This window comes from Temnothorax nylanderi, unplaced genomic scaffold (assembly GCF_030848795.1).
Source record: "Temnothorax nylanderi isolate EJ_2023f unplaced genomic scaffold, tnyl_v1.0 TNYL_tig0146_pilon, whole genome shotgun sequence".
In the NCBI taxonomy this organism is placed as follows: Eukaryota; Metazoa; Arthropoda; class Insecta; order Hymenoptera; family Formicidae; genus Temnothorax; species Temnothorax nylanderi.
Window position 1 is genome coordinate 302,775 of NW_027249208.1, and position 15,408 is coordinate 318,182.

General features: G+C 40.4%; 1 protein-coding gene across 1 annotated transcript in view; it reads left to right on the forward strand.

Annotated features, from left to right (window-relative positions):
* LOC139777363 (GAS2-like protein pickled eggs) overlaps positions 1 to 15,408 on the forward strand; it is a 62,077-nt gene that overhangs the window by 36,103 nt on the left and 10,566 nt on the right. The window contains exons 4-7 of the mRNA XM_071714747.1: positions 13,136 to 13,337; positions 13,413 to 13,497; positions 14,177 to 14,579; positions 14,843 to 15,212. Of these exons, the coding sequence (XP_071570848.1) occupies positions 13,136 to 13,337; positions 13,413 to 13,497; positions 14,177 to 14,579; positions 14,843 to 15,212 (1,060 nt within the window). The remainder of the gene's footprint in view (positions 1 to 13,135; positions 13,338 to 13,412; positions 13,498 to 14,176; positions 14,580 to 14,842; positions 15,213 to 15,408) is intronic.

Below are 15,408 nucleotides of genomic sequence, written 5' to 3' on the forward strand. Positions count from 1 at the left end.
GCACGATCCTGGGAAGATCGGTCGGTGATGATAATGCCAAGATAGCGATCAGTATCTCGTCCGAGGTTCCATCACTTTCTCCGCGGTGTATACATCTATACACAGTGTTTCAGGAAGAAGTGTCATATATGCGGAAGCTGCAGGATATCGTTCCGGAAGAAAAAATTCATATAAATGAAGGTGCAGTTCTGTGCAGTTATGAAGCCGCAAGAAGATATATTAAATAATGTCAAGAGTACTTTAGAGAACAAACTCTATAGCTTTGAGAAGACACTTATACGAGTATATTAATCATATATCTTTCTCGATGAATAATTTATCGACTGTAATTTCATCAATTTTTAGAAGAATTTCTTACAGATCGGTGACACTCCGTGACAGATCGTGTTAAATTATTTCGCAATTATTTAACCCTCAAGTCTCTATATCTAATTCCATATCTGAGCAGCTATTAATTTTCTGATTTTTGTGAATTGATCACGTCAATATTTATGCGTAAATCTTTCTATTCGAATTCCCATCGATTATCTACTCCCAGAGCTCATAATGCCTTCGTCTATGGAACGATTTATATGTCACAATGAGATCAGATGCCGTGATTAGGAAGTGACCCGACGATCGACTTTTAAGTTCCTTCCTAACATCTTCTGACCAGTCACGGAGTCAACACTTGTGACGTAACCTCGTTTGAGTCACTCGCCCGATACTTTTGATTATTGCACCACGGTGTGTTGTTGATTAATGTCTACAATCGAGATCGATATTCTTCAAAGCGCCCGCGGGCTGTAGATGTTTTTCTTCATAGTCATTATGTAGGTAGGAAGACCGGCTGGATAGTGAATTTTAAGCAATCGCCTCTCTTTCACTCTGATGTTCAGAATCGATTTTAACGAGGTATCACATTACTGTACGACGAAAATAAATTTATTAATTTTATTACTAAAATTAATCAGTAAAAGAAATACAATGATAAGCGCTTGTATTTGACTGTTTGACTTATTTATGACGTACAATAAAAATGAGAAACAAGATTTTAATTACTTGCATTTACTTTTGTTGCTTATAAAGTAATAAAATTATGTAAGCAGTGTAGTGCCAATAATTACATGAAATTTTCTGTAGTGTAAATTTCTCTTTACTAAGCTTCTAAAGTTGACATTACTTCAGAATTTTATCTGGAAAATGCAAATTTTAGCTGCAAGTGTATTAATAGCAATAGCTGGAGAGATTTTTAAACGACTGCGGGGACACTCGAGTTTCCTAGAGTTGTAGGTCAGCTCGTAATGGTGAGAGACATAAATAAAATTTTCGCTACTTTCGTTTGCGCGCGTACTCTTATACGTATATGACACGACAAGACACCGTGATTATAAAAGTTGACTCGGCTCGATCGAGTTTGCAAATAAGACTCAAAGGCGATAACCGGTGATGCAACTTTGATCATTCTCAACACCTCGCTGATTCTATCATTACGATCCTTTGCTGATATATACGAATTTCCCAAACAATTCCTCGTCGAATGCATGGTCATTCAAATTACGCAATTGTAGATTAACTTAAAGCGACTCACAAAGTATCAGTTTAATTGATGATTATAGTATACTTAGAAGAAAGAATTAAATTCTTTGCTCTTATTCTCGTAAAAGTAGTAAAAGTCGAGAAGCAGAAGTCGACGTTAATATATCAGACAGAATTTTATACATATATATATTATATATATATATATATATATATATAATCTTATATCTGTATATAAAGTTTTCAAACTCCAGATCTAGATAATGATAGAGCTAACATTGTTATATCACGTCATTAGAAATAAGCTTGTCAGCTTTCACGTTTTATTCATGTATTCGCATACCACGGTATTTCTTTCAGTCGCCAAACTTCAATTCCGCGTATTCCAACTGTCTATTGCTCTAAGTCCACACAATTAAGTCTTTTGCATTACGCTCCAGTGATCGCATTCACGAAGAGTTCCGGCACATATCTCGCGGAACTATATCCCATGTCTATATCATTCCAATGTCTGTATGTAGCATGTTGCTGTACATACATTGGAATCTATTAAATCCGGTTTCAACCAAGAATTCTTTTATGAACTTGTATCTTCATTATTTATCAAAACTTTATAACGTGTAGAACTTATTTGTTTACACGTCGAATATATCTTAGATTAAAATTATATACAAATTTATCTACAATTAATTAAAAACATTCTCCTATCTATTTATCTGCTGAATCTACTCCATAGAAAAAATTAATATACACACGAAAGAAATGATTGCAATGGATGATAGTCTTGGAATCTAGGAGTTCCTCGTCACTCGAAGGATTAGGTAGGTTCGGGACACCCCGTATATTTGATCCGTGGCAACTTTCTTCGCGAGCGCGTAACATTGTAAAATCGATGGCAGTTCAAGCGCAGTAACGTCGCTGACAAGCGCATTAAAAGGCCGCAGGACACTTCTCGTTTGTTCAGCGCAACCTTTCGTATACCCCAGCAATACTTCCGCGTGTCGACGTATCTATTAACATAACAACGCGAGGAAAATTAATCCCGCCGCCGCCGCCGCCGCCGCCGCCGCCGCCGCCGCCGCCGCCACCGCCGCCGGGGACCGCGAGGAACTTTCCTCCACTATCTACTTCTTCTCCTCCATCACCGTCTTCGAGGTCTACATTCGCGTGACCCCGGTGCGCGTGCCTCCTCCTCCGCGTGCAACGTCGTCCTCTTAAATGCGGCTGCATACTAACGGCGCATGCCGCGCAATCCACGGCGCAATCCGCGCCGCAATCCGCGCCGCAATCTACGCAGGTCGAGCCGGCGATCTCCCGATCTTGCGAGTGAATTACTCTCTTCCCGCGCAGAAGTAACTCCTGAAGGAGAGAGCACGCGCGCCTGTGGGATGCAGATTCCGGCGCGGCGGACCCTAATAGTCACCCTTTTTCAGTTTGCGAAATATATTTGAATCGATTATAGCGAAAATCACATATATTGTGTATCTTGAAATATTATATATATATATATATATATATATTTGCAAGAGAAAATTAATAAGAAGTAATCCACAACAGATATTTATTTACGTACATATATATATATATATGTATATATACAAATCTTTAATTATTATTCCTAAAGTTCTTTGATGATATTTCGATAGTCAGAAATAAACAGAGATAAGTAGTCGAAGATAAAATTGGTTTATTTTTTAGAGTTAGATTTGTGTGGAATTTATTAATTAATTCTAGCTGCATTGTTTAAATTGTTTTTTTCTCTATATTAAAATAGCTCTTTAACTTACGGAAAGATATAGTAGTATTGCTGGTCAAAGCCATTTAATCAAGACTAGCTGTAAGTCATTCCAAGACGATCAAGACAGATTAGTAAGACTTTGTAACATTTAGTTAACATTAATACGGGATAATAAATAAGGATTATTAATATCGCGTGCCAATAAAGTATGTTTGATGTAAAATCGGGGGATCATTCCGCTTGTCTGGAGAAATATACGATCCTACCTCGGCAGCCGACAATTATGTAAGTCTATAAATTAATTGCACTAAAAGAAGACACCCTCCGGGTAATTAGCGATTTATTTTCCGCATCGAGGAAACGTGTTCGTCGCATTAACCTTTTCCGAGTCAAACCCGTTCTTCTGGCTTTCCGCTCGGCGATCTGTCCACGCTGCGTATTCCGTTTTGCCGCTATGTATCCGTCGCGGTATCGCCTTGGAAAACCACAATTGCTTATCGAAAGAAGTGTCCTTTCTTTGCCAAACGCGAAGAAAGGACACTTCTTTCGATTCGTAGAAAATGTATTGCGTAGTCAATTGAAAGATTTCTATTGTTAATTCCACCGGCTCTCTGCCTTTTTGTCTCCTCGAGCAACGTCGTGATGGATGACAAGAGTTCTCGATGACATAAGAAATAATATATGTCAATGAGACTGCGCGTCTCTGACAATGTAATAAAATCGGCATAAACTTCTCGATGCGATTGTCTCCATTTGTCAAGCGTATACCGCGAACGCGTCGATTGAAATCGTTCTCTGTTCGGTCGCCGGGCGTTACACGCGAAGCGTATCAGTGTCACAAGAAACGACCGCGCAAGTATGTAGGACGGTTGATCGATCGCTGTGAAAAGATTTAATGGTCGTCAATTAAGGAAAGGATTTACCGCGACCGGCTCTTTCGTTGGCGCGTTTCATCACAGGAAGTGCACTTGCCGCGCGACTTTTTAATTCGTCGCCCTCCACTTCGATGCGTCACGCGGATTCGTCGTCGGAATTAGAAAGTCATCGATGTGCTGCAGGCAAAAAGGAAGAGAGAAAGAGTGATGATCTTTCAGGTTCGTCACTCTTTTTCTCTCATTAGATTCCCGTAGCTTTCTTATATCGTGTGTAATTAATAACGATTAAACCTTCAATCTCTTTTTAAGAATTTTATAAAGAACGGAAAGTATAAGTAAAAATAAAAGAAAGACAAACGCGAGGGGAGGAGAAGACGAAGTATCGAATCGTAATTGCGCGATATGTTACCGTTCATGTCGATTTTTAATGCGTACGACGGTAGCGCTTACAAGATACACCATGTAATGGTACACGGCAGTAATTAAACGGCGTACCCGCCGCTGTTCATTAAGTCGCGATAATGTAAGTTACGATACTATAAATTAATAAACACAAGTAACGCGCGCGATCCCTTATGTCGTAGACACGCGAACGATTCGAATTAACTCGTTAGATATGCACCACGGGAATAACCCGGCCGCTTGTACAGATTATTTATGGATCGGTAACGAAAAATCTTATATAATAGAATTCGCATTTACAATATATAATTGAACAGGTGAGCGTGAGGGAGCTCGTTGCCCTGTGGGTATATGAATAAATATGCATGAGTAATATAAATTATTATAATTGATCGATTGTTGCATGATGCAGGACGATTAGGCTTACACGGACTATATTAAAGTATTTATGTATTATCTATATAGGCTGTCTAACTGTGTGTGTGTGTGTGCCAAAGAGAAATAATTTAACTGCCAGCTTTTGTTCACAGCGGTTTAACGAACAATTTAGTAGCAATTTGTAATTTTCATGTTTTAATTTCAGTAATATTAGTTCAATTGTGTGGACCACATAATACTGATTGCGTGATACTTAACGTCAAAACGCGATTTTGTACACTGTTTAAATTCAATTTAATGATATATAAGATCTGTCGACGTTGTCGTAATTATTGCTACGATTTTTGCATAAACCAGATTAATAAAATCCCGCGACGGCTATTCAAAGTTATCGCAGGCGCTTTAACTTTGAATGCACAAATGCACTACGTGCAATTCATTAGTGCGCACGCTACATGCACAAAGATCTCTATCTGCATCCGATTTGCGCGCGCGCGAGAAAGTTGCTTTACGAGAATCGCGCGTTTTTCATCGCTCGGAGCGTGCATCGCGAAGTCATTTCGCACGTAGAGCGATATGGATATCCACAAAAATTCTCGCAACCGACCGACGAATCTCGATACGCGTGGGCGATACAACTCATGCCTGATATCTCTTTCTTTCTTCCTCTCCCTTCTTCTCTCTCTTTCCCTCCCTTTTCCTCCTTGCTTGTCGTTCCCTCTAAACGAATACACCGATAATAATCCGTACTCCGTATCGCTAGGTTGGGTCATGTTACGTAAGCCATGACGGCCTTGCATTATAGCATCATAACCATTCATCCTGTCCGTTCACCTGCAATGCGCCACACAATTTGTCCCGAGCGAGCGATATGTACGTATAGATATATGCAAGGATATACAGGATATCCCCGATCATCGCGCGTTTTTTTCGACTAACTGGACATTGTAAAACAAGCTGAGAAAATTGTCACTTCTTCCGATATTATCGTACCGATATAGCTTTGTAATTGTAAGCGATTGCAAGTGAAGGGCTTTGCGAGTTAAGTTGAGAAAACGAAAATAGATGATAATCTTTCATCTAGTATCTAATCATCTAATATCTGTTAACATAATTTTGTCTTTCTAAGTTAGGCTTTTTAAGATATTTTTAATTTGAGCATTAATTATCAAGATAATAATTTTAAAAATTAACAATGTTAAAAATATTTCGGAAAAATCAATTCTAAATTTGATAAATAATTAGAAAGTGTTTATTTCTTGAGATATTTTATATATTTAAATGTATATATTTGTCAATAGCAGAGCATTGTTCCATATCGACGCCAAAGTTGCGCGGAATATTCGGGTAATGCAAAGAAAATGCTATGATCCGTAAAATCAATCTATTGGTTTCCAATCATCGGTTCGCCAGATATCCACAATTCAACGTTGCTCCGTATGGCAATTTCAAAGAATATTTCCACTTGAATAAGAATTCGATAAACGGAAAATATGAGGATTTATGGGCTACTTACATACATCTTGATTGTTATAAAATTTCCAGATCTATAAGATTAATCAAGCAGACATTGAGTAGTGAACATAATTTCATTAAAATTTTATGAGGAATTGTAAATAAGGCACCAATAAGACTTAAAAAAATAAACTAAGGCTGCTTTAAGGCTTTGTGAAATAAATAAGAGAGGACGTGGCCAACAAAGGAAATGGAAAGCTGCATATTAAAGAATTGATGCGTCACTTTTGTTGCAAAACGGGAATGAAATCGCGTGGTTTAATTCGAGCTGTAGCGCAGTCGCAAACCGGAAACGCGTAGCCTACAAACTCAGTAGCTCGTAGACAATTGGTCTGTCGCAAAACGGTCGAGGACGGCGAAAGAGGTCGGCCGAAGATGGCGATTGTGTCCTAGATCCAATCCCGGCTTACGATTATCAACACAATCGGAAAATGGCATCTAATAATTCAAGATCGCGATGCAATTAAATATATATAATCTCAATCGATATTTCTTCGCGATTGATATTTGGTGTTTATTACGAGCCGCTAATGTCGCCATTAGTCTCGCTGCCATAACATATTTGCCGGCTAAAAGGATAACAAGCCGGATTCGCTTAATAAACGTCATAAATTTCGCCTGTCGCCGCGCTAACGTGCATTAACTTAACGGCCATTAGAAAATCGTCGTCGAACCGGTTACATTATCGTCATTGATACTTTCGTTATTCCGTAATGAACGAAGGATCGCACATTACGCAAAACGTTGTTGCGCGTTGCCCGTTTCAATAACATCTAATGATAATTTATCCATTTGTTAAGATGGATGAATCTCGTGAGACTCGTCAAGTCAGTCAAAGTAAACCCTCTTTGTCAAGAAGTTTCTCTCTAAACGTATATCTCATACGAAACATGCGATTATATATTAACACATATTCTTTGCTATTCTTTGCAAAATAATACATCATATGCTTTTTTCTTTCTCCGTTGACTTCACGGATGACACGGATTGTAACTCTCTACGGCCTATTAAGTAATTTCTGAAAGTACAAAATGCAGAATGCCACAGGGAATCGGATTATAACATAACTTAGAAGAATTTGTACCATTGAAATGTCGTAGCGCAAAAAATTCTATATCATCCGAACTTTCGAACAATTTCATTTACCGTATATCTACCATGTTGTAGGCAAAGTGAAAAGCTATTTCTCAGTTTTGATATATCGACAATTCGCTCTTTCATATAGAAGGCAACCGTTTCCTCCCTCCGTTTCGTTCCACCGCGCAATTAATGCGACGCGTTAATGATACCCGAATGACGTCGAGTTAATACCTTGTATAATTGATTCTTAAAATAGCGTTCGGAACGGGTTCTCCTCGACGGCCGGCGCAGAATGATAACGCAATCGGCGGAGTAAATAAATCTGCGCGCTGAGCCCTGCAGTGCGCCATTAGGGTCGAGTCACCGATTGGTTGCGTCAAGGCGTTCGTCGTAAACCCGACGAAATCCTGCCCCGTTAACGTGCCTCTTAATTGCAAATCGTTCCGTATGTGTTTGCCGCTTATATATCGGCTGGTGGTCGCCGCGAATTGTCCAACTATTCCACGCACGAGTAGCTCACAGCGGCATAGTTCGATCCGATTTATATTCTTTCGTGCTTCTTGGCCGCTTTAAGACACTGCGTGTTGCGTTGCGCTAAAAGCGTCAGACATGGCTGTCTTATTATCTCATTATTTCAAGTTTGTGCCACGAGCGTCGTGAGCGGAAAATATGTGTCTGTAATTCCTTTACGAGTTTTCGTAGAAGAAAATTCTTAAACTATACCATCTTACTCTTGTTTAAATGTAAAATAATAATACAGTAAAAATAATAAAGTAGTTAATGTCGAATGCAATTTTTAGTACACCCTTTTTTGCATAAGTGAAAATAATCGTAATTTCAGATTTTAAAAGATCTAATAAAATCGTCTGATGTCCTGTGACGTTTTTGTGAAAAATATCTGACAACGCCCACTACTTAAACGTTATTATCCGCAACTTATTAATTATCGAGCGGTACCATCGCTAGGCGACTGAATTCGTTAACTGACTCCGCGACCTGATTAAATATTTGGAAGGAGAGACAACGTGACGTAAGTGGAAGCTCACAATCGACGTCAGCCGGAACGCCCTCGGAATCCGCAATGGGACGCTCGTTCGCGATGATTTACCGAGCCATCGTTGTTACCTTCCACGAAGACCACGAATCGTCCAAACATCGGGATTTTCAATTCCATCTTACGTAACGCGTCAATTTGTCAATCGTGATTGGAATCAGAGTTGTGGGATAGGACGCTTGGAGACATTCGTGAAGTTTTTAATGCATAACAATTCGAGGTCACGAAATTCGAGGGACAAAATCGATCGACTTTTTATGATAATTAGGAGGTAAATGAGGTAATAAACTTGTAACCATAATATGACAGCTTAATGCAGTTTTATATTGAGATTTCTGAGAACATTTATCTGAAAAATGCTAATTTAAATTGGATATATTTTCTGCTTCATGTATCTTTTTTTACATAATATTATTAATAGTCTGTGACAAAGTTACATGATAAAGACTTTATCAACACGATATTGGTATTTTGCTAAATATATCTCGTCTACTTTTAAATCTTTTTAATTATGTATGTTCTACATGATACGACAATTTCTCCGTAAAACTTGCAGCTATATGCAGCCATGTGCAACGTATGTCACAACTACTGTACGGATATTATATTCTTCTCGCCGTGAACATATTTGCGTTCGGCACGACGTAATGTTCTGTGCGATTATTTAACACCTCGACGAGATACGACGAGTAAAAAAATTCGCGTCGTCTTACATCATCGAGAAAATTCCGCTCGCGACAGACGCGAGCGGCCGCGCCGCGTACGCTTGTTAATTTATCGAGCGGTCCATATAAATCGTCCGTTTTGAAAAAGTGTCACCGGCAGGAAAACGCAGCGTTCTGATCACGTGTCCGCTTTCCAGCGGTCCGTGACCAAGAATTTCATACGACGTGTTGTATTACACGTTGCAAACGCGAGCGGTAAATAACTTTTCATCGCTGCAAGTGTCAAAAACATGCTGCTGAACGTAGACGCACGGATAACATACGCGATACTTCTAAGCGTTTACCGAGAAATCTTCAAGAGTACGTTAACTGGAAGTATGAGATAACACGATTTGGCACATAACGATATCTCTGGCCAGTAACAATTTTGTATGGCTGTTAACATTCTACGACGCAATTCGACATGGTCGATAATGCTTTTCTTTGAATATAAACGATCTTGCTCATCAGAATTCCTAGAGGGGATTAAAACGCGTATAAAATGACACACATGGTTTCCCAACTGTCCGAACAATTTGTCTGACATGTAAATGTTGAATTTCAACAGTCGTAACTGATTGTAAATACGGACATGTACATGATGCTTGGATCTGGGTCGATCTTGGGAACCAGTAAAACATGTTCTTGGAGTTAGATTGGATCTCCCATAGACATCCTGTATATTTAAGGTGTGATCCGACTCGGCGATAAGGGAGAGTGATCGATAGCGTGGCTGGCCGTTGCAGAGAAAATTCCGATCTTCGAACTATCAAGAAGCGATTCAAAATGAAGCCGACCGAGGAAATTATTGATACAGATGATGATAAATAAATGTGATTACCGAAGTACAGGTGTCCAAGTGGATTGCACGTTTATCAGAAATCAAGTAAAATCATCAAAGGCTGAAAAATTATCTGCAAGAATGCAAAATCAAATTTTTTCTCAAAACGAATTATAAGTAATCCATACGTGTGGGAAAAAAATATAAAAATAAAAAGCACGATGAGTTAAAGGCAGCAGGGAAAGATTTCTCAGCTTCCAAGGAGAAGCGTAGGTATAGCTATCTGTAGAAAATCTAGAAGAGGTAGCACTTCTCGCTGCTCGCTTCCCCGCGATAAACATAACTAATTGCTGAGCACGTTTAGACAATTCCTCATCGAGACACACAAAAATAACAATGAGATGGAACACCTTCCGTGCCACCGCGCTGCCAGGTCAAGAAACAAACGGAACACCCTCGGCGTCGTAAATCGCGGTCTCGATGACTCGATAAGCGCGTGCGCGCGCGCATAAAAGCGTCGATAAACTGCCGATCTCGGCGATCGGCGATCATCGATACCCCCGGCTAATGATCACTTCCGGCGGGGAATATCGGCGCGCGGCGCGCTCATTGATAAATGATTACGTCAGTGACGTCGCGCGGTGCAGTGGGTGGCCTGCACCTCGTGAACGCCCAAGGACACGCGTGTTCGCGTGTTGTATCGGCGCGGCGCGAGATTTGCGACCGCGATACCACCGGAGACCGGCCGCGATCAATATATGAAGCGAAAGCCGCTGCACACATCACACGGCGCGTCGTTCTGCGACACCACGCCGGCGGATCGATCGATCTGCCGGCTTATCGGCTGATTCGATCGATAACGCGCGCAGAAGAAGAGAAAGGAAGTCACGGGTATCGCGATCGGTCCATCGATCGCGGGCGTGTACCTACACAGCGGGACAATAAATCGTCAGCGACGCCGACGGGGACGTCACTTTGACGGTGTTGAGGAATTGAATCGGTCAGTGGTAGAGAAGCACTCGTGTACGCTACCAGATGGTTCTCCAATTTCTTACGTTATAGCCAGTATCATACATGTAAAAATAACTCGTGTTGACACACATAAAGATTCTATTTGTGCCATCATCGTTTAAAATTGGTTACGATTTCCGATTATTTCATAATTAATACGCGGTACAAAATATTTGTCTTATATATCTGGTTTAAAATTTCAATAAAATTTGAATTTAGAATATAATTGGAGTATAATTGACAGCATATTTATCTGTTCTTGAACTATACGAATCTAAATTTTATTTTGTCGCTTAAAGATTTCATTGATCATCATTTAAAAAGTTCAAGATAAAAGTAATGAGTTCTCTTGATATGCTTTTTTCTCTAATATTTCAGAATAGTTTTCCTTCATATGACGAATATATGCGATTTAATTTAGAGTCCGATTTAATTTAAACAATTAGAGATCTTCTGAAGTATGATTACAGAATTCTTCATTTCTTAATTAAGCTATAAAACACGAAACGCGCGCGCAATTTGTAATTATTTGGTGGAAATTAAGTAAGACTGCGCAATAATCGTAATGATCGTAATGATCGTAAATACCGAGACATATACCGTGAGCATAAATCGTTGCGTAATTTTCCTTACAGGAACAATTTTATTTTATTATTCGACGATAAAGAAACGCGAATCTTGCACGCTTGCACTTCTTCCTTTCAGTTGAACTCGGCGTTTCGAAAGTTTTCGCCCGAGATAGAGGAAAAGAAGTCGCGCGCATCTCTCTTTCTCGTATTTCTGTCGGAGAGGTGAAACGAGCCCATTTCATAATAAGGGACGCTCCTTTAATGTTGAAGAATTGAGGACTTTAATGTGCGCAATTATCTCTGCTTTCTAATTCGAGCGCTTGCGAGACGCCTGTGAAAATGAAAATCCCTTTCTCTGTTGGTTGTCAAGTGAATAACCCGCCCTTTCTGGGATTTATAATCCTTTACGAGACTTTCGAATGCCGAGTGTCAAGCGTACGAATGAAGAAATTAAGCACTTGTGAGAGGTAGAACTTGTGAAATTGATGATTTCTTCATATAAAGCTACCAATTGGTACAGATTCTAGAGATTATTTTATTCCGCAAATTTTCATAGAAATGTATCTATTTAACTGAAGAAAAAACTAATAGTAAGAAGTTACGACTTTAGAGATTCGTGTTACGTGGGTAAATCGGCGATCGTTATGTTCACAACGTGCGAATCGGCCAACAAAATCGCGACGCGCGACCTTTCCTTCATTACGCCGCGAGCAGGAACGACTTTCTCGTGAGGAAAAGCAAGGTTTCCCGAGCTGGTAATTGATCTTACACGAGCGACTCCGCGTTTTTGTTCAGCGTGACTCAGCGAACGACTGCCGCTAAAAGCAACTCGAAAGACGAAGTCGAGCGGTTTTACCTGCTCTCCGCGGCCTTGTTAACCAAACGATGGACGTCCACTGGAACCCATCTTGGCACGACTTCCGAGAATTTCGTTTCGCTCCTACTAATTATCGGAGGCGTTTTATATTCTCTCCCCTTTCGGTTCGGCGATATTTTTCTCCGCAAAACAATGCAATGGACAAAGCACATTGAGTCTTTATTTCGGCGGAGTTTAGTGTTTCAAAGAAAAAAGAAATTAGTCGATGTACTTTTACTATGTTTGTGGTTTATGATTGAATCCAAAAATACATCATCCATGTTATTTCTTCGAGTTAAAAAGTTTATCTGTCGAAATATTAAAGTGTGATATTAAAATTTCTGAATATATACTTGACTGTCGAAAGTTTAGAAAACGCTAAATATGTGTACTATAAGAAGAATGTTATATATCGATACACCAAGAAAAGAAAAAAATATACTCTCTGCTCTCTATACCTTTCTTTATTAGAAAAACTAAAAAATCTAGTTCAACATTTTAATGTTACAAATATTTTGAAGAAAAAATAAAAATATTTTTAAAAAATAATAAAATTTATATTTTTCTCTTTCTATAATATATAATAGATATATAAAATGTTGTATTATATGTATATACATATATTACAAGTCCGCAATTATTTTTTGCTTTTAGGTTCGCGATATCGTAGAAGAGTGCACATGTCCTACACAGTTCCCGATGATCCACGTGGCTGAGGGCAAGTATCGAATCGGCGACACCAAGGTCACGATCTACGTCCGGGTTTTGCGTAGTCACGTCATGGTGCGTGTCGGCGGCGGATGGGATACCCTCAGCCACTATTTGGAGAAGCACGATCCATGCCGATGCAGAAACTGTAAGTATCGCACCTGTTTTATCAATCCCTTTGTACTAAACTAAATGAATCTAATGAATTTTTTTATTTTTTCAGCACATCGCTCGATGGTCTCGGCGAAGCTCATTCAAAAAGCCGGTGGATCCTTCGATCTAGGCAATGCGCAGGTGCATTACGAACGGTAAGTACTCTCATTTTTTATAACAATTTTAATTACACATTTATTTTTGGTCATATTTTATCTTGCGTGAATTGTTTTTGACGCTAATTTAAAAGGACTAAACAACATAATTTTCATCATTTCGGAATTAGTACTTTTTATCTGACATTTAATGCCTATCATGTACGATCAAGATTATCATTATCTATCTCGATACGCCTATCTCTACATTTTGAGTGTAAATACCATCCAGTTTGTAAATCCGATCCGTTAGCTACGCTGCCTGAACTATGGACATTCTATCGCAAGTCACTGTATAGGGTAATAAAATACATGGATGCATAAACACGCGTTTGTGCATACATTATGTAGCTTACAGTACCGTCCAGAAAAGAGCGTTAGATTTACATGAAAGAGAAATATCCTTTTGTGAAAGCAGACTATACCGCGTAGTGTGTTACATCTCATCTATAACGTTTACGAGAAACAAGGGCGAAGTACTAACGTTGGCGATTTTTCCTATAAATCTCCCCGATCTTATCTCGATTTCGCGAACTTACGGCCGATACTGTACACGTCGTGACATTTCGTCGCCATCGCGGAAACTGAAAATTCCCCGATGCACACCCGGCTGGCACGACCCGGGTAACGACCGACATCAATTCCGCCGTAACGCCCCGGTCATTGTTTCCGCCACCAGATCATCACCTCCGAGAACCCGACGGAGTTCCGCGTCGAGCGTCGGTTCGGTGCAAAATCTACAATCGGCGCAGCTGCACGCACCACCCAGAAGCATTTCCAGCAATCGCTCGCGATCGCCCACACCTCACCGGCCGACAGCCGGCAGCAAGCAACAGCATCAGCAGCAATCGTCCGACGAGCAGAAGAAACGCTCGAGAAGTCCCACGCCACATAGGAAATTGCTGGCCAGCCCGAATCAGCAGACCGACTTGGCGAAGCAGAGATCAAGGTCGCCGACGCCTAGGGCGAATCTGAGATCGCGAAGCCCGACACCGCGGAAGAATACAGATTCGTCCAGAAGAAATGCCAACGAGGAGGCACGGTCGCCAACGTATCATGGAAAACCGCAGGAAAATGGTCGAGTAAGTTTGTTTTTCTCTACGAGAAAAATATATTTTTATGGGAATCCAATATAGTTTTTAGAACAGAGAATTTTAAATTTTGATGTACTTCAGAGACTTTGAAGTACATCAATTTTTTTTGAAGAAAAAGTGGAATTACTTTCGATTATATTCTTTTCGAATCTCGCGAAACCTCACGATAATTTCCTCGTGCTGTTCATAATTTTTTAATAATAAATACATTAAGGAGAAAATTGAAACGGGAATTGTTTGCGCTGTTTTAGGAGAGCGGTCTTAAGGTGCCGGGCGAGTTTACGAAACGATACGTCGTGGAGGGCGGCGTGGCACGCCGAGCCGTTGAGAAGGACGACACGCCGAAGTACGAACCGTCCATCTACAACTACAAGTGCAGCGAAGATTCGAGCGGCAGCCGCAGCCCGACGCCGAGCAAGGAGGAGCAGCCAGTACTCGAGACTTTCGGCAAGGACACCACGGCGAACACCCAGAAGTCGCCGCACGGTGACGGAGAGCACTCGGACAATTGCAGCGAGGTGTCCGACGAGGGTTACCGTAGTCTCGGTGCCGTTCAGTCGTCCACCGCCAACGGGAATTCCGCCAGCACGCAGGGCTCGCCCACGGTTGCCGATTGTCAAAGTAAGTGGATGCTGTATACAATATATTCTTGATATCGCGTCCCCCGCCCCGCGCGGGATTTAAATCAGAAACCGCTGCTCCGTATTTCGCAACAGCGAAAGTAAAACATTCGTCCTTTTATGTACATATATGCCGAGACACGGCGCCATCTTATCCGATGATAAAATTGATCGTTTCTGTTCGAGGAGATTGATAA